General features: G+C 48.7%; 1 protein-coding gene across 1 annotated transcript in view; it reads right to left on the bottom strand.

The window, feature by feature from the left end:
• The window catches only part of fam234b (family with sequence similarity 234 member B), a 101561-nt gene that overhangs the window by 72893 nt on the left and 9971 nt on the right, over positions 1-18697 (bottom strand). The window contains exons 3-6 of the mRNA XM_038783983.1: positions 17086-17202; positions 13092-13280; positions 7278-7408; positions 4134-4293 (exon numbers count right to left, since the gene is read on the bottom strand). Of these exons, the coding sequence (XP_038639911.1) occupies positions 4134-4293; positions 7278-7408; positions 13092-13280; positions 17086-17202 (597 nt within the window). The remainder of the gene's footprint in view (positions 1-4133; positions 4294-7277; positions 7409-13091; positions 13281-17085; positions 17203-18697) is intronic.

The raw sequence follows: 18697 nt of genomic DNA, 5'->3' as shown, positions 1-18697 counted from the left end.
AGGACTGCGTGGATTTCCTCCGGATGCTCCAGTTTCCTCCCACAGTCCAAAGATGTGCAGGTGAGGCGGGGTGACAGAGACGGAGGGAGGGTCAATGCAGACTATATGGGCCGAATGGCCTGCTTCTGCACTACCTCTATGGAATTTGCTGCCTATCCTCATTGCCCTTTGAACTGAGAGGCTTGATCTTTAGAGGGAAGTTAAGAGTCCAATCTGGAGTCACATGTGGGTCAGACCAGAAGGACGGCAGGATTCCGTCCCTGAAGGACACTGGCGAATTAGATGGGTTTCTTAGAATCGACCATTCAATTCATATCAGAGCTTTAATTGAATTCAAATTGCAGCAGCTGCTGTGGTGGGATTCGAACCCGCGTCCCCAGATCATTATCCTGGGTCTCTCGATAACTACTCCAGTGACAATTCCACTATGTCACCGCCTTCCTAAAAATGGAACAGAGTTTGATTTCTTACAATACAGCATGTGGCACTCTGGAGGTACCTCCTTACAATTACAGGTTAACTGATAAGAACAGATTTGTATTTTCTGGTTAAGTAACTTCTGCTTCGGTTGAACTCCACTCTGTACATTTAGGCTGTGTGTCCCGTCACAACTGTGCAGCTCCTCAACTCTGTCCTCCCGAACTAAACTTTGTGGAGCTTGCAAACCTAAGTTTGGTGTCGCCTGATCACTATTTCCTTTATTGCCTCCTCTTCTCTCACTGTTCTCCAGTTTATCTGAATGGCAGGCAGTGAGCAGTGGGGTACCACAGGGATCGGTGCTGGGACCCCAGCTTCACAATATATATTATTGATTTAGGTAAAGGAACAAAATGTTATATCTCCAAATTTGCAGATGACACAAAGCTGGATGGGAGGGAGAGCTGTGAGGAGGATGCAGAGATCCTTCAGTGAGATTTGGACAAGTTGAGCGAGTGGGCAAATGAATGGCAGGTGCAGTATAATTTGGACAAATGTGAGGTAGCAAAAACAGGAAAGCAGATTATTATCTGAACTGCCGTAATTTAGGAGGGGGATGTGCAACGAGACCTGGGTGTCCTCGTACACCAGTCACTGAAGGTAAGCACACAGGTACAGCAGGCGGTAAAGAAGCAAATGGTATGTTGGCCTTCGTAGGAAGAAGATTCAGGAGCAGGGATGTTTTGCTGCAATTGCTGTGGCCACATCTGGAATATTGTGTGTAGTTTTGGTCTCCTTATCTGAGGAAGGATGTTGTTGCTCCCGAGGGAGCGCAGCGAAGGTTTATCAGGCTGATTCCTGGGATGGCGGGACCGACGTGCGAGGAGAGTTTGAATCGACTGGGATTGTATTTGCTGGCGTTCATAAGATTGGGGGGGGGGGGGGGGGGGGGGGGGGGAGATCTCAGAGAAAACTATAAAATAGTACTAGGCAGGTAGATGCAGGAAGGATGTTCCCGATGGTGGGGGTGTCCAGAACTAGAAATGAAATGAAATGAAAATCGCTTATTGTCACGAGTAGGCTTCAATGAAGTTACTGTGAAAAGCCCCTAATCGCCACATTCTGGCGCCTGTCCGGGGAGTCGCAGTCTGAGGATACGGGGTAGACCATTTAGGACAGAGAAATCTCTTCACCCAGAGAGTGATGAGCCTGCGGGATTCGCTACTACAGAAAGCAGTTGAGGCCAAAACATTTGTTTTAAAGTAGGAGTTACATATAACTCTTGGGGCAAAGGGGATCAAAGGATATGGGGGGAAAGTGGGGACGGGTTACTGAGTTGGATGATCAGCCATGATCATAATGAATGGCGGAGCAGGCTCGAAGGGCCGAATGGCAGAGCAGGCTCGAAGGGCCGAATGGCTCCTCCTGCTTCTATTTTCTATGTTTCTGTTATGCGCTGCGGGATGCTGTGTGTGGCAAAGTGTCTCTTGAGCTTACTGCTCCATTCGAAAATATCAGCTGACACGAATGAAAGAAACAGAGTCAACATTTTGAATCCAATATGAACCTTCTACAGAGCAGATGAGTAATGCAGACTCGAAACATTAACTCTGTTTCTATAGGTAGATGGATTGGCCACGCTAAATTGCCCTTTAATTGGAAAATATTAATTAGGTACTCGAAATTTATTTTTAAAAACTCTGTTTCTACAGACAGAGCACTTGCAGCGAAGGGGATCAGGCCTCGATGTTTCAGTTTTGTTCTGCTCAGTGGCCACAGTCTGTCCCACTGTAATCGTCACTGCTTCACAAGATGCATCTCTGCAATTATATCCTGTGCCGCCTCACATTCTCCAAGAGATGGTGCTAGCAGCTGCAGAATAACAGTCACCCTCTCATCAGAATACCAAAGGTCAGTCTGTTCACCGTGAACCTCTCTGGCTGGGTGGAGTTTTTCTAATTCATCAACAATGAGCATTTAAAAGCCAATATCTGGTGAATAATTTTTGCCTTTCTCTTGAATATTCAGGCACTGGCGGGGGGGAGGAGGAGGAGGAGAGAGAATCTACCGGTTGTGTTGTGCCTGGAAAGCAGTGAAGTGCGGCACAACGTAACTGGTAGATGCTGGGAGATCAGTTTTGCATTGAGGGATGGGCAACGAATGTTACCCTTGCCAGCGATACACACATCCCATGAAAGAATAAAAAGTAGCCATCTGTTGAAGGGTAGGTCTTTTGCAGGTTTCTCCACTCCTCAGACATCTACACCCTTCTTCATTTGTTCAGAAGAGCTTCCCATTTTTCATTTCCATTGGCAATATGACGATGGAAAATAATTAATGAGGTGGTTTCCAGTTACCTTCCTCACGTGTGCTGGAAGGAAACACAACGCCGCTTCGAGGATGCTCCGCCACTGACTCCCAAGGTTTTAGTTCTTTAAGGCAGAGCAAGATAGATCAGCAAGGATGTGAAAGGCTATCGGGGGGGGGATGAGCATGAATGGGGGGTTGAGGTTACAATCAGATCAGCCACGATCATATTGAATGGCAGAACAGGTTCGAAAGGCTGAGTGGCCTTTTCCTGCTCCTAATTTCTACGTTAGTATGGAACTGTAACCAAAACCTTGAGTCAGGATAGTGGGGACACTGAGGAGCTGAGAAACCAGAACCAGGGAAGACTCTGTCCTGCTTACCGTAGCCAAACATAACGTACAGCACCCCTCCTGCTTACCGTAGCCAAACATAACGGACAGCACCCCTCCCGCTTACCATAGCCAAACATAACGTACAGCACCCCTCCTGCTTACCGTAGCCAAACATAACGGACAGCACCCCTCCCGCTTACCGTAGCCAAACATAACGTACAGCACCCCTCCTGCTTACCGTAGCCAAACATAACGTACAGCACCCCTCCTGCTTACCATAGCCAAACATAACGTACAGCACCCCTCCCGCTTACCGTAGCCAAACATAACGTACAGCACCCCTCCTGCTTACCGTAGCCAAACATAACGGACAGCACCCCTCCCGCTTACCGTAGCCAAACATAACGTACAGCACCCCTCCTGCTTACCGTAGCCAAACATAACGGACAGCACCCCTCCCGCTTACCGTAGCCAAACATAACGGACAGCACCCCTCCTGCTTACCGTAGCCAAACATAACGTACAGCACCCCTCCTGCTTACCGTAGCCAAACATAACGGACAGCACCCCTCCCGCTTACCGTAGCCAAACATAACGGACAGCACCCCTCCTGCTTACCGTAGCCAAACATAACGTACAGCACCCCTCCCGCTTACCGTAGCCAAACATAACGTACAGCACCCCTCCTGCTTACCGTAGCCAAACATAACGTACAGCACCCCTCCCGCTTACCGTAGCCAAACATAACGTACAGCACCCCTCCTGCTTACCATAGCCAAACATAACGTACAGCACCCCTCCCGCTTACCGTAGCCAAACATAACGTACAGCACCCCTCCTGCTTACCATAGCCAAACATAACGTACAGCACCCCTCCCGCTTACCGTAGCCAAACATAACGTACAGCACCCCTCCCGCTTACCGTAGCCAAACATAACGTACAGCACCCCTCCTGCTTACCATAGCCAAACATAACGTACAGCACCCCTCCCGCTTACCGTAGCCAAACATAACGTACAGCACCCCTCCTGCTTACCATAGCCAAACATAACGTACAGCACCCCTCCTGCTTACCGTAGCCAAACATAACGTACAGCACCCCTCCGCCAGACACATATGCCTTTGGACCAATCAGCTTGCCTTCACCAGTTACATTGTAAGAAACCGCCTGACCAATCAGGGTCCCAGTTGCTCCTGATACAAACACAAAGGAGATGTCACGAATCCGACTGGTCTGGAATAGAGACAATTCATTAGAACAATGCGCAGAAAGATTTGGACATTCATTTGCGATCGCATTGAAAGGGTTACAAATCACACAAGCTGAGAATCACACAAGCTGCTCACTGCAAAACTCTCAAAGACAGAAAACTAGTTGGATTTGGATTTGTGTATTGCCATGTGTACCGAGGTACAGTGAAAAGTATTTTTCTGTGAGCAGCTCAACAGATCATTAAGTACATGAAAAGAAAAGGAAATAAAAGAAAATACATAATAGGGCAACTCAAGGTACACAATGTAACTAGATAACACCGGCATCGGGTGAAATATACAGGGGTGGTAGTGTTAATGAGGTCAGTTCATAAGAGGGTCGTTTAGGAATCTGGTAACAGCTGGGAAGAAGCTGTTTTTGAGTCTGTTCATGTGTGTTCTCAGACTACTGTCCGATAGGAGAAGTTGGAAGAGTGAGTAAGCCGGGTGGGAGGGGTCTTTGATTATGCTGCCCGCTTTCCCCCAGCAGCGGGAGGTGTAGATGGAGTCAATGGGTGGGAGGCAGGTTCGTGTGATGGACTGGGTGGTGTTCACGACTTTCTGAAGTTTCTTGCGGTCCTGGGCCGAGCAGTTGCCATACCAGGCTGTGATGCAGCCCGATAGGATGCTTTCTATAGTGCATCTGTAAAAGTTGCTGAGGGTTAATGTGGACATGCCGAATTTCCTTAGTTTCCTGAGGAAGTGAAGGCGCTGTTCTGCTTTCTTGGCGGTAGCATCAACGTGGGTGGACCAGGACAGATTTTTGGAGATGCGCACCCCGAGGAATTTGAAACGGCTAACCATTTGGGGCCTCACGGTAGCATGGTGGTTAGCATCAATGCTTCACAGCTCCAGGGTCCCAGGTTCGATTCCCGGCTGGGTCACTGTCTGTGTGGAGTCTGCACGTCCTCCCCGTGTGTGCGTGGGTTTCCTCCGGGTGCTCCGGTTTCCTCCCACAGCCCAAAGATGTGCGGGTTAGGTGGATTGGCCATGCTAAATTGCCCGTAGTGTAAGGTTAATGGGTGGATTGTTGGGTTACGGGTATACGGGTTACATGGGTTTAAGTAGGGTGATCATTGCTCGGCACAACATCGAGGGCCGAAGGGCCTGTTCTGTGCTGTACTGTTCTATGTTCTATCTCCACCTCAGCTCCGTTGATGCTGACAGGGGTGACGTGAAACTAGTTGTTTCAGCTCAGACTGTCTATAGATACCATTCGGGGCCCATTCCTGCATTAATTAAAGGGATGCTATAGTCACATAGCTTGCACACACCAATTTAACTGACCATTATGCAGCTACAGGTCATGTACAGTGAAAATTAACTGATAATTCGAAAACAAACTTTACTTTCAGATATATGACGGCATGGTGGCACAATGGTTAGCACGGCTGCCTCACAGCGCCAGGGACTCGGGGTTCAATTCTGGCGTCGGGTGACTGTGTGGAGTCTGCACGTCCTCCCCGTGTGTGCGTGGGTTTCCTCCGGGTGCTCCGGTTTTCTCCCACAGTCCAAAGATGCACAGGTTAGGTGAATTGGCCATGCTAATATTGCCCAAAAGGTTGGGTAGGGTGGGGTTATGGGGATGGGGCGGGGGGGATTGAGCTGAAGGTGTTCTATCAGAGTAAGGACTGGTGGAGACTCGATGGGCCGAATGGCCTCCTTCTGCACCGTAGGGAGTCTATGATTCTGGAGGCATTCTATCAGAGCAGTGGCGTTCAGACCAATGGGCTTCAGAATGTTAATTGTACCAATTGAAGTTAAGCGGTGAAGGGCAGTAATTGGACAGTTACTTGAACAGAGACTGACACAAGTATGGAGGGCAGTCAGGAGATGTACACTGATAACATTTCACTCTGTGAATAAATCTATCCCATGTAAGACTAGCTTCGGATTCTTCCTTTGCCAACTGGTTATCAAGAGCACAACACCAAAAATGGCAAAGAGGAAATTGCAGCCATGTGTGTGTGAGAGAGAGGGGGAGCGCACGTGCGTGAGTTCAGGAGAAAGTGCACCTTTTGCTAGCTCATTACAGGAGTAATTTGATCGATGCGACATGACCTACACATCGCCAAACGAACCAGTATCTGCTGCAATTGTTTCATCAGCAGTGGTCAGGGTGACGTGGGGGCACTGGCTGAGGGCAGGGCATGTGTACCTCCGAACAGGTACAGTGAGTGCAAAGCTCTCATCAGCAAAGGCCAGAGGAGGTGATTAGTAAACACAGCAGCTTTAATTCTCACTGTAACCTAGCAACACAAGGGTAAGTCACAAACTGAGGGAGGATGGGGAGGGGGGTTCACAACCCGAGATGGCACCATTGGAGTTACAACAAGGATAGCCCTCAGCTAAAGAAACTGTATTTATACATCACTGCTACGCTACTAAATGTTCAGAAGTGTCTGACATCAAATGGGTTATTCTGAAATGCAGTCACTGTTGTGATGTGGGAGACAGAGCAGCTTAAGTGTGCTCAGCATGATCTCACAATCAACCAAAGTGACTGTCAGCTAATCTGTTCATTTCTGATTTGAGGGAGGAATGCCGGCTCAGTTTGCCTGAGGACTCTGCGCTCTTCCTCGTCACCCGATCTTTAATGTCCCCCAGAACTAGGCTTAATGTTGCACCCAAAATATGGCACCTCTGGCAATCACGCACACCTTCACTACTGTGTGTGACTGTCAGCAAAGACCACAGGGTTAACCTTTCCACTGAGGGGTTTCACTTGATCATTTCCAGCTTGCAGAGTGAAGGTAGCCAGTAGGAGAATCCTCACAAATTTACTCCATGTGTCCAAATCCTGGGATGAGGATTGAACCTCTGGCGCAAAGAGGCAAAAGCAGCACCACTGAACCAAGCCGGCACACACTAAGCATAAAGGGCGATTGCCACCCTCACTGCGGAAGGTGCCAACCTGTGACTATTCCACTGGGAGCTTTGCCTATTGAAGGCTTTGATCATTCATACCAGAACAGATGGTCTGCTCCCTAGCAGGAAGTCTGCAAATCCATCACCGTCTATATCAGGGAGGAGTACTGCCGGGGCGGCTGGAGTCTGATGGGATCGGTACACACTCTTCATTTCCCACAGGCTACTTCCTGAAAAACAATGATTAATAATGTGGTTACTTCCCACAGAGAGAGAGCTCTGTACACAGGGTCCTATCACAGAGACAGTGCTCTGTACACAGTGTCCTGTCACAGAGAGAGCTCTGTACACAGGGTCCTGTCACAGAGAGAGAGCTCTGTACACAGTGACCTGTCACAGAGAGAGAGCTCTGTACACAGGGTCCTGTCACAGAGAGAGAGCTCTGTACACAGTGACCTGTCACAGAGAGAGAGCTCTGTACACAGTGACCTGTCACAGAGAGAGAGCTCTGTACACAGGGTCCTGTCACAGAGAGAGAGCTCTGTACACAGTCCTGTCACAGAGAGAGAGCTCTGTACACAGTGTCCTGTCACAGAGAGAGAGCTCTGTACACAGTGTCCTGTCAGAGAGAGAGAGCTCTGTACAGTGTCCTGTCACAGAGAGAGTGCTCTGTATACAGGGTCCTGTCACAGAGAGAGAGCTCTGTACACAGGGTCCTGTCACAGAGAGAGAGCTCTGTACACAGGGTCCTGTCACAGAGAGAGAGCTCTGTACACAGTCCTGTCACAGAGAGAGAGCTCTGTACACAGTGTCCTGTCACAGAGAGAGAGCTCTGTACACAGTGTCCTGTCAGAGAGAGAGAGCTCTGTACAGTGTCCTGTCACAGAGAGAGTGCTCTGTATACAGGGTCCTGTCACAGAGAGAGAGCTCTGTACACAGGGTCCTGTCACAGAGAGAGAGCTCTGTACACAGGGTCCTGTCACAGAGAGAGAGCTCTGTACACAGGGCCCTGTCACAGAGAGAGAGCTCTGTACACAGTGCCCTGTCAGAGAGAGAGAGCTCTGTACACAGGGTCCTGTCACAGAGAGAGAGCTCTGTACACAGGGTCCTGTCACAGAGAGAGCTCTGTACACAGGGTCCTGTCACAGAGAGAGTGCTCTGTACACAGGGTCCTGTCACAGAGAGAGAGCTCTGTACAGTGTCCTGTCACAGAGAGAGTGCTCTGTATACAGGGTCCTGTCACAGAGAGAGAGCTCTGTACACAGGGTCCTGTCACAGAGAGAGAGCTCTGTACACAGGGTCCTGTCACAGAGAGAGCTCTGTACACAGGGTCCTGTCACAGAGAGAGAGCTCTGTACACAGGGACCTGTCACAGAGAGAGAGCTCTGTACACAGTCCTGTCAGAGAGAGAGAGCTCTGTACACAGGGACCTGTCACAGAGAGAGAGCTCTGTACACAGTCCTGTCAGAGAGAGAGTGCTCTGTACACAGTGTCCTGTTACAGAGAGAGCTCTGTACACAGGGTCCTGTCACAGAGAGAGAGCTCTGTACACAGTCCTGTCAGAGAGAGAGAGCTCTGTATACAGGGTCCTGTCACAGAGAGAGAGCTCTGTACACAGGGCCCTGTCACAGAGAGAGAGCTCTGTACACAGTGCCCTGTCAGAGAGAGAGAGCTCTGTACACAGGGTCCTGTCACAGAGAGAGAGCTCTGTACACAGGGTCCTGTCACAGAGAGAGCTCTGTACACAGGGTCCTGTCACAGAGAGAGTGCTCTGTACACAGGGTCCTGTCACAGAGAGAGAGCTCTGTACAGTGTCCTGTCACAGAGAGAGTGCTCTGTATACAGGGTCCTGTCACAGAGAGAGAGCTCTGTACACAGGGTCCTGTCACAGAGAGAGAGCTCTGTACACAGGGTCCTGTCACAGAGAGAGCTCTGTACACAGGGTCCTGTCACAGAGAGAGAGCTCTGTACACAGGGACCTGTCACAGAGAGAGAGCTCTGTACACAGTCCTGTCAGAGAGAGAGAGCTCTGTACACAGGGACCTGTCACAGAGAGAGAGCTCTGTACACAGTCCTGTCAGAGAGAGAGTGCTCTGTACACAGTGTCCTGTTACAGAGAGAGCTCTGTACACAGGGTCCTGTCACAGAGAGAGAGCTCTGTACACAGTCCTGTCAGAGAGAGAGAGCTCTGTATACAGGGTCCTGTCACAGAGAGAGCTCTGTACACAGGGTCCTGTCACAGAGAGAGAGCTCTGTACACAGGGTCCTGTCACAGAGAGAGCTCTGTACACAGTGTCCTGTCACAGAGAGAGAGCTCTGTACACAGGGTCCTGTTACAGAGAGAGAGCTCTGTACACAGTGTCCTGTCACAGAGAGAGAGCTCTGTACACAGTCCTGTCACAGAGAGAGAGCTCTGTACACAGGGTCCTGTCACAGAGAGAGCTCTGTACACAGGGTCCTGTCACAGAGAGAGAGCTCTGTACACAGTGTCCTGTCACAGAGAGAGAGCTCTGTACACAGTGTCCTGTCACAGAGAGAGAGCTCTGTACACAGGGTCCTGTCACAGAGAGAGAGCTCTGTACACAGGGTCCTGTCACAGAGAGAGAGCTCTGTACACAGGGTCCTGTCACAGAGAGAGAGCTCTGTACACAGGGTCCTGTCACAGAGAGAGAGCTCTGTACACAGTGTCCTGTAACAGAGAGAGAGCTCTGTTCACAGGGTCCTGTTACAGAGAGAGAGCTCTGTTCACAGGGTCCTGTCACAGAGAGAGAGCTCGGTACACAGGGTCCTGTCACAGAGAGAGAGCTCTGTACACAGGGTCCTGTCACAGAGAGAGAGCTCTGTACACAGGGTCCTGTCACAGAGACAGTGCTCTGTACACAGGGTCCTGTCACAGAGAGAGAGCTCTGTACACATAAGAACATAAGAACTAGGAGCAGGAGTCGGCCATCTGGCCCCTCGAGCCTGCTCCGCCATTCAATTAGATCCTGGCTGATCTTTTGTGGACTCAGCTCCACTTTCCGGCCCGAACACCATAACCCTTAATCCCTTTATTCTTCAAAAAACTATCTATCTTTACCTTAAAAACATGTAATGAAGGAGCCTCAACTGCTTCACTGGGCAAGGAATTCCATAGATTCACAACCCTTTGGGTGAAGAAGTTCCTCCTAAACTCAGTCCTAAATCTACTTCCCCTTATTTTGAGGCTATGCCCCCTAGTTCTGCTGTCACCCGCCAGTGGAAACAACCTGCCCGCATCTATCCTATCTATTCCCTTCATAATTTTAAATGTTTCTATAAGATCCCCCCTCATCCTTCTAAATTCCAATGAGTACAGTCCCAGTCTACTCAACCTCTCCTCATAATCCAACCCCTTCAGTTCTGGGATTAACCTAGTGAATCTCCTCTGCACACCCTCCAGTGCCAGTACGTCCTTTCTCAAGTAAGGAGACCAAAACTGAACACAATACTCCAGGTGTGGCCGCACTAACACCTTATACAATTGCAACATAACCTCCCTAGCCTTAAACTCCATCCCTCTAGCAATGAAGGACAAAATTCCATTTGCCTTCTTAATCACCTGTTGCACTTGTAAACAAACCTTCTGTGACTCATGCACTAGCACACCCAAGTCTTTCTGAACAGCGGCATGCTTTAATATTTTATCGTTTAAATAATAATCCCGTTTGCTGTTATTCCTACCAAAATGGATAACCTCACATTTGTCAACATTGTATTCCATCTGCCAGACCCTAGCCCATTCACTTAACCTATCCAAATCCCTCTGCAGACTTCCAGTATCCTCTGCACTTTTCGCTTTACCACTCATCTTAGTGTCATCTGCAAACTTGGACACATTGCCCTTGGTCCCCAACTCCAAATCATCTATGGAAATTGTAAACAATTGTGGGCCCAACACGGATCCCTGAGGGACACCACTAGCTACTGATTGCCAACCAGAGAAACACCCATTTATCCCAACTCTTTGCTTTCTATTAATTAACCAATCCTCTATCTATGCTACTTTACCCTTAATGCCATGCATCTTTATCTTATGCAGCAACCTTTTGTGTGGCACCTTGTCAAAGGCTTTCTGGAAATCCAGATATACCACATCCATCGGCTCCCCGTTATCTACCGCACTGGTAATGTCCTCAAAAAATTCCACTAAATTAGTTAGGCATGACCTGCCTTTTACGAACCCATGCTGCGTCTGTCCAATGGGACAATTTCTATCCAGATGCCTCGCAATTTCTTCCTTGATGATAGATTCCAGCATCTTCCCTACTACCGAAGTTAAGCTCACTGGCCTATAATTTCCTGCTTTCTGCCTACCTCCTTTTTTAAACAGTGGCGTCACGTTTGCTAATTTCCAATCCACCGGGACCACCCCAGAGTCTAGTGAATTTCGGTAAATTATCACTAGTGCATCTGCAATTTCCCTAGCCATCTCTTTTAGCACTCTGGGATGCATTCCATCAGGGCCAGGAGACTTGTCTACCTTTAGCCCCATTAGCTTGCCCATCACTCCCTCCTTAGTGATAACAATCCTCTCAAGGTCCTTACCTGTCATAGCCTCATTTCTATCAGTCGCTGGCATGTTATTTGTGTCTTCCACTGTGAAGACCGACCCAAAAAACCTGTTCAGTTCCTCAGCCATTTCCTCATTTCCCATTATTAAAACTCCCTTCTCATCCTCTAAAGGACCAATATTTACCTTAGCCACTCTTTTTTGTCTTATATATTTGTAAAAACTTTTACTGTCTGTTTTTATATTCTGAGCAAGTTTACTCTCATACTCTATCTTACTCTTCTTTATAGCTTTTTTAATAGCTTTCTGTTGCCCCCTAACACAGTGTCCTGTCACAGAGAGAGAGCTCTGTACACAGGGTCCTGTCAGAGAGAGAGAGCTCTGTACACAGTGTCCTGTCAGAGAGAGAGAGCTCTGTACACAGTGTCCTGTCAGAGAGAGAGCTCTGTTCACAGTGTCCTGTCACAGAGAGAGAGCTCTGTACACAGGGTCCTGTCACAGAGAGAGAGCTCTGTACACAGGGTCCTGTCACAGAGAGAGCTCTGTTCACAGGGTCCTGTCACAGAGAGAGAGCTCTGTACACAGGGTCCTGTTACAGAGAGAGAGCTCTGTACACAGGGCCCTGTCACAGAGAGAGAGCTCTGTACACAGTGTCCTGTCACAGAGAGAGAGCTCTGTACACAGGGTCCTGTCACAGAGAGAGAGCTCTGTACACAGGGTCCTGTCACAGAGAGAGAGCTCTGTACACAGGGTCCTGTCACAGAGAGAGAGCTCTGTACACAGTCCTGTCACAGAGAGAGCTCTGTACACAGGGTCCTGTCACAGAGAGAGAGCTCTGTACAGTGTCCTGTCACAGAGAGAGAGCTCTGTTCACAGTGTCCTGTCACATAGAGAGAGCTCTGTACACAGGGTCCTGGCACAGAGAGAGAGCTCTGTACACAGGGTCCTGTCACAGAGAGAGAGCTCTGTACGCAGTATCCTGGCACAGAGACATAGCAAACTGCGGTCAATAACTATGCTCAGGGCAACACGGTGGCACTGTGGTTAGCTCTGCTGCCTCATGGCGCTGAGGACCCGGATTCCATTCCGGCCCCTGGTCACTGTCCGTGTGGAGTTTGCACATTCTCCGTGCCTGCATCGGTCTGACCCCCACAATCCTAAAGATGTGCACTGTAGGTTGATTGGCCACATTAAATTGCCCCTTGATTGGGTATTCTCAAAGTTAAAAAATAAACAAATAACACTTTTCCCCGGACTCTGTCAGCTGTGTGCTGGTAAATTGCACATCCCGCCTCACCCTGATGGAAGCCTGTTATGATACAGAGATATCCAATGGTTTTGAGGAGAGGTGCTGGGGGTGGGACTGCTGAGGGTCTGCGTACCCGAGCTGCTGTTAACGGCCTTTAACATGTGATTGATTCCAACCAGTAGGCAGACAGAACCAGGCCCTCCATCCACGTAGCCGATCCCGCACTGGATGAACTTCAGTCGCTCCGGGGCTGGGGATGTCCACAGAACGCTGCCATCAACCCCAGATAACACTGCCACCGAGACGTGAAGTTTCAGTGTCGCTGCATGAAGAGCAAAGGGAAGTCAATGAATCCAACGTTCAACCATATCGTCAGCTTCCCCAGCTACCAGGCCCCCCGTCATTTACATGGTCTACTGTTCAGCCAGCTTCCCAACATCTCTAGCCCACCCTCACTGCCTGTCCCTCTCCTCCGAATTGCCATTGATCAGGTGTCAGCCTGCATAACAAGCGCTCACAGGTTGCTGTTCCTCAGGGGAAGGGCACAGGTTTGATTCCCAGCTTGGGTCACTGTCTGTGCGGAGTCTGCATGTTCTCACTGTGTCTGTGTGGGTTTCCTCCGGTTTCCTCCCACAAGTCCCGAAAGACGCGCTTGTTAGGTGAATTGGATATTCTGAATTCTCCCTCAGTGTACCCGAACAGGCGCCGGAGTGTGGCAACTAGTGGCCTATCACAGTAACATCATTGCAGTGTTAATGTAAGCCTACCTGTGACAATAAAGATTATTATTATTATCCAGCGGGAGCCATCGTGAGTGGGAAACCTGGATGCTTGCCTACTGCGCCCTGAGATTTGTGTCAGGTGTCTCAGCGCACAGACAGATCCCTGCTCAGCTCCTATTACCAGCCGGGTGTCATTCTCTGTCAGAGCTCCTCTGGAAGCTGGTCTCAATTAGTGGAGGGTTCACTGACAACTTTGCAAGGGCAATTAGGGACGGACAATAAAAGCTGGTTCGGGCACAACGCTCACATCCCAAGAACGATTAAGAATTTTTAAAAAATTATTCCAAACATTTAACTCTTTTCATGGAAAGAAGATTCTTTTGATTCCTTAGACCGTCGTGAGACAGGTTAGTTTTACCCTACTGATGGGCAGCACGGTAGCATTGTGGATAGCACAATTGCTTCATGGCTCCAGGGTCCCAGGTTCGAATCCGGCTTGGGTCACTGTCTGTGGCGAGTCTGCACATCCTCCCCGTGTGTGCGTGGGTTTCCTCCGGGTCCTCCGGTTTCCTCCCACAGTCCAAAGATGTGCAGGTTAGGTGGATTGGCCGTGATAAATTGCCCTTAGTGTCCAAAATTGCCCTTAGTGTTGGGTGGGGTTACTGGGTTATGGGGATAGGGTGGGGGTGTTGAACTTGGGTAGGGTGCTCTTTCCAAGAGCCGGTGCAGACTCGATGGGCCGAATGGCCTCCTTCTGCACTGTAAATTCTATGTATCTATGTATATTTCAATGTGTATATTTTGCTGATTTGTCCTGCCTTTATAGGTCACGAGGGGCCTTCCACTGCTTTTGACCTTTCGGCACAACTAAGTCCTTCACAAGTCATGTCGCCTTATTGTTGTCTTACTAATCCCAGTTCAGTCTTCAGCTTACAGAAGACGTGATTTTAACTGGTCAATTGGTCATAAGACCATAAGGCAGGGGTGGGCAAACTTTTCCGTGCAAGGGCCACATTCAGAAATTCACAATTCACAAAGGGCCGCATAGTATATTAAGTAAAATAATTACTTCACCCGGTTATGCTTCTGGGCGCCTCATATAGAACATAGAACAATACAGCACAGAACAGGCCCTTCGGCCCTCGACGTTGTGCCGAGCAATGATCACCCTACTCAAGTCAACGTATCCACCCTATACCAGTAAGTAACCCAACAGGCCCCCCCCCCCCCCCCCCCCCCCCCCCCCCCCAGTAACCTTAAAAAAAAATTTTTTTTTTTTTTATTTTTATTTTTTAAAATTTTTTTTTTTAATGACTTGGTGGGCCGCAGAAATACCTTTGGCGGGCCGCATGCGGCCCGCGGGCCGTAGTTTGCCCACCCCTGCCATAAGGCGTAGGAGCAGAAATAGGCCCCATCGAATCTTCTCCGCCATTCAATGAGATCATGGCTCATCTGATATAGTCCTCAACTCCACTTTCCCACCTTTTCCCCTTCAGCCTTGATTCCCTTACTGATTAAAACATTGTCTATCTCAGCCTTGAACATGCAACCGAGCCTCTACAGCTCTCTGCGGTAAAGAATTCCAGATTCACTTCCCTCCGAGAGAAGAAATTCCTCTTCATCCCTGTCTTAAATGGACAACACCTTACTCTGAGATTATGCCCTCTGGTCCCAGTCACTCCCACAAGGGGAAACCAACCTCTCAGCATCGACCCTGTCAAACCCCCTAAGAATCCGATATGTCTCAATAAGGCCGCCTCTCATCCTTCTAAACTTCAATGAGCACAGACCCAACCTACCCAACCTTTCCTCATCCCCATACCCAGGATCGACCTTGTGAACCTTCTCTGGGCTGCCTCCCCTTAGATAAGGGGACCAATCGGTTCACAGTATTCCAGGTGTGGTCTAACTGATGCCTTGTATAGTTTTCGCAGAACGTCCCTATTTTTGTATTCCATTCCCTTGGAAATAAAGGCCAACACTCCATTTGCGACATGGTCATTAAACGAATCCCAGTAACGTGTGCCTTTGCAACAACAACTTACGTTTATCTAATGCCTTTATGTAGCTAAATGCCCAAGGTACTTCACAAGAACATCATCAGTACAACCGCCGCAGAGGGAGATAACAGTATAGATGATGTAAAGCTTTGTCAAAGATATGGCCTCTAAGGGGAAGAGAGGGGTAGAGAGACAAGTGTTTTTAGGTTTGAGGGAGGGAGTTCCAAAGCGTAGGGGCTTAGTCTGCTGGAGGAACATCCACCAATGAGAGCAATTAAAATTGGGGATGTGCATGAGGGCAGAACTGGAGGAGCGCAGACACCCTGAGGTCTTGTATGGCTGCTGGAGATTACAGAAAAGGGAACACCGGGGAGAGATTTGTAAACTGAGGTGACAATTTTAAAATTGAATCTGTCATAACCCCCAAGAACCATGGGGAAAACCACTGATCGCCCATGGGACTCGTGGACGACGGGTTTCCCAGGTCAGGGGCGGACTCCACCCAGCTGGAGCTCGTTAAAAGCACAAAAGCCGGCCCAAGAAGGGGCCGCAGTTGTTGGTTGTTCCAACCAAGGGCTGGATTGGGAGAGAGGTACTGCCGTGGGCAGAGATTGTACATAGTTTAATAAATCCTTCTTCCACTACTGCTGGGCATCGTCCGACAATAGCCAAAGTAAGCTTGGGGTGATGGGTGAATAAGACTTGGTGCGAGTTAGGATATGGGCACTCGGGTTTTGGGTGAACGCAGGTTTAAGTCGGTTGGAAGATGGAAAGCCAGGCAGGAGACCACTGGAGCAGCCAAGTCTCGAGGCAATGAATGCACGGATGAGGGTTTGAGGAGTGGCTGAGCTGAGGCTAGGGTGCAGTTGAGCAATGTTACAGAAGTAGAAGTAGGTGATCTTATGGGTCAAGCAGAACAGCAATGGAGCAAATGGTCCAGCTCAGCTTCACGCTGTTGCTTGCCAATGATGGAAATGATAGCTGGGGAACAAGAGATTGTTGCACGGACCTAAGACAATGGCTCGGTCTTCGCAGTATTTAGTTGGTTACATTGCCTTTCTGAGCAAACTAGTGGGAGATCACTGGGAGACACACCGGGAGGGATTGGAGTCTTTGAAATACTGGAAGGCACACCTGGAATATTCCTTGGAGAAAGCTGAAACCAGAGTATTCACATCTGTAACCCAGCAGGAACGAGCCCTCAGGAAAAGAATGGATTAAAATGTAGGATTGTGTTGGCTTTGGGCCCCGGCCTGGTACGGTGTTTGCTGCTTTACAAGGTTATTATGTCCAGTGCATGTTATAAATGGTGAAGTCATTTGAATTGATTGAGTGAAGGTGAATGTTCTGCAATGTCCGGATGCTGCCAGACCTGCAGCAAATGCTCCATCCGGCCCTACATTACCTTGTAGTCGGAGGCCTCCTCTCTGGCCCCGTGTTTTCCCAGTGGAACTGAACGAAACAATCACATCAGAAACTTGATCATCATTGACATCCCAAAGGGTTATCACAGGAGGGAAACCTGTGGGAAGGAAAGAAGCCTGGGATAAATAGGAAGGATTGTTGGAGAGACACAGTAACATAGCAAAGAGCCTAGAATGAGCAAAGGCCTCTTGGCCCATGGGGCTGATTTATTTAAAAATGGTTAAATCTTTTGGGCTTTTCCGCCAGTTTATACAAATCCCTTGTTCTTACGTAACGGTGACCACCTCTCAGTCACCTGCTACAGGTACAGTCCTTCTGGATGAGAGAGAGGGAGATCTTACAATTCAAAAGATTGGAGGGTTGATATTGGTGTGGTTCAAAATTTGAGCAGGCAGCAGGCAGGACTCTCTTCCTGGTGCCTCCCAAGTTTCTCAGTGACTCTGCTGGCTCCATTGGAACAGTTAAGTAGGCCACAGCCCCTGGATCCTATTCCACCATTCCATGAGATCATGGCTAATTTGCGCCCCAAACTGCATATGCTTGCCTTGGTCCCAATAGCCCTTTCATCTCTGATGTTTCTCCCGAGTCTCGCCCTCCCTCATGTTTCCCCCGGTCTCTCATTAACTCCACCCTCCCAATGAAGGAGGTAGTATCAAAACGAAAGCTTGAACTCCTGAAAGATACTAACTGGAAGCCATCCTAGTGCATCGCAGAACCTTTATCCCTTTTATTTTATCATCATTTTCTTCCCTCTCCACCACTCTTTCCCTTTATGTTGTCTGTGTCTGTGGGGGGGGGGGGGTTGGAAGAGAGAGGTTGGGAAAGGGTATATGGTAGTCATCTACATTTTTGTCAGCTTAATTATATTACTGTTAAATAATAAAAGGTTATTAGTGTTTAATTTACAAACCTGGTGGCTGCATTTTATTGGGCTCAGTCAAGGTCCTTTATCTTAAAATAAAATCTAATTGCACTTGTGTTGTGACTCTGGGTTAAGTGGGGCTGAGATTGACCACGCACTAGCCTAAGGGGTTGTGACACTCCACATTGTATTTTTTTTGTGGCCATTGAGGTGCTGGTTAAAAGGTCCGTCATTCAACGGAATCCAGGACTTTCCATTTCTATGCCTGTTTATTTCTAACTTTGATATATCTGATGTGCGGCTCCTCGCCTGAGTGATGAGAGTGTATGAGGTTTAGGTGTGACAAAAGAGTTTGACTGTCTGACTTGCAGGGAGGGTGCACTGCAAAAAATATCTTGTTAATCACTACATTTCTATCTCGTCTGTACAGTCTCATCAGGACACATCGAGTTCTGGGCACTTCATTTTCGGGAGGACTGATAAATTACAGAGCCTCTACTCCCAGTCCTTCCTCCTGATCTCCTCTCATCTGATGACAGGGTGGCATTGGCAGAAGTGGCGGAGGGGGTGATATCCCATTAAAACACTGGGTCCATGAAAGTGGGAAGAAAAGGGAGGAAAAATTAATAGAAGTAGAAGGAAGAAGTGCTATTTGTTCACAATTGCGGTGTATTTTCCATTCTCTCTGGTGAATCTTTCTGGCCATATGCCATTCCCACTTTACAGGATT

This window comes from Scyliorhinus canicula, chromosome 23, assembly GCF_902713615.1.
Source record: "Scyliorhinus canicula chromosome 23, sScyCan1.1, whole genome shotgun sequence".
Classification (NCBI taxonomy): domain Eukaryota; kingdom Metazoa; phylum Chordata; class Chondrichthyes; order Carcharhiniformes; family Scyliorhinidae; genus Scyliorhinus; species Scyliorhinus canicula.
The sequence above is the reverse complement of the archived record's forward strand: the minus strand, read 5'-3'. Positions and strand labels throughout refer to the sequence as shown.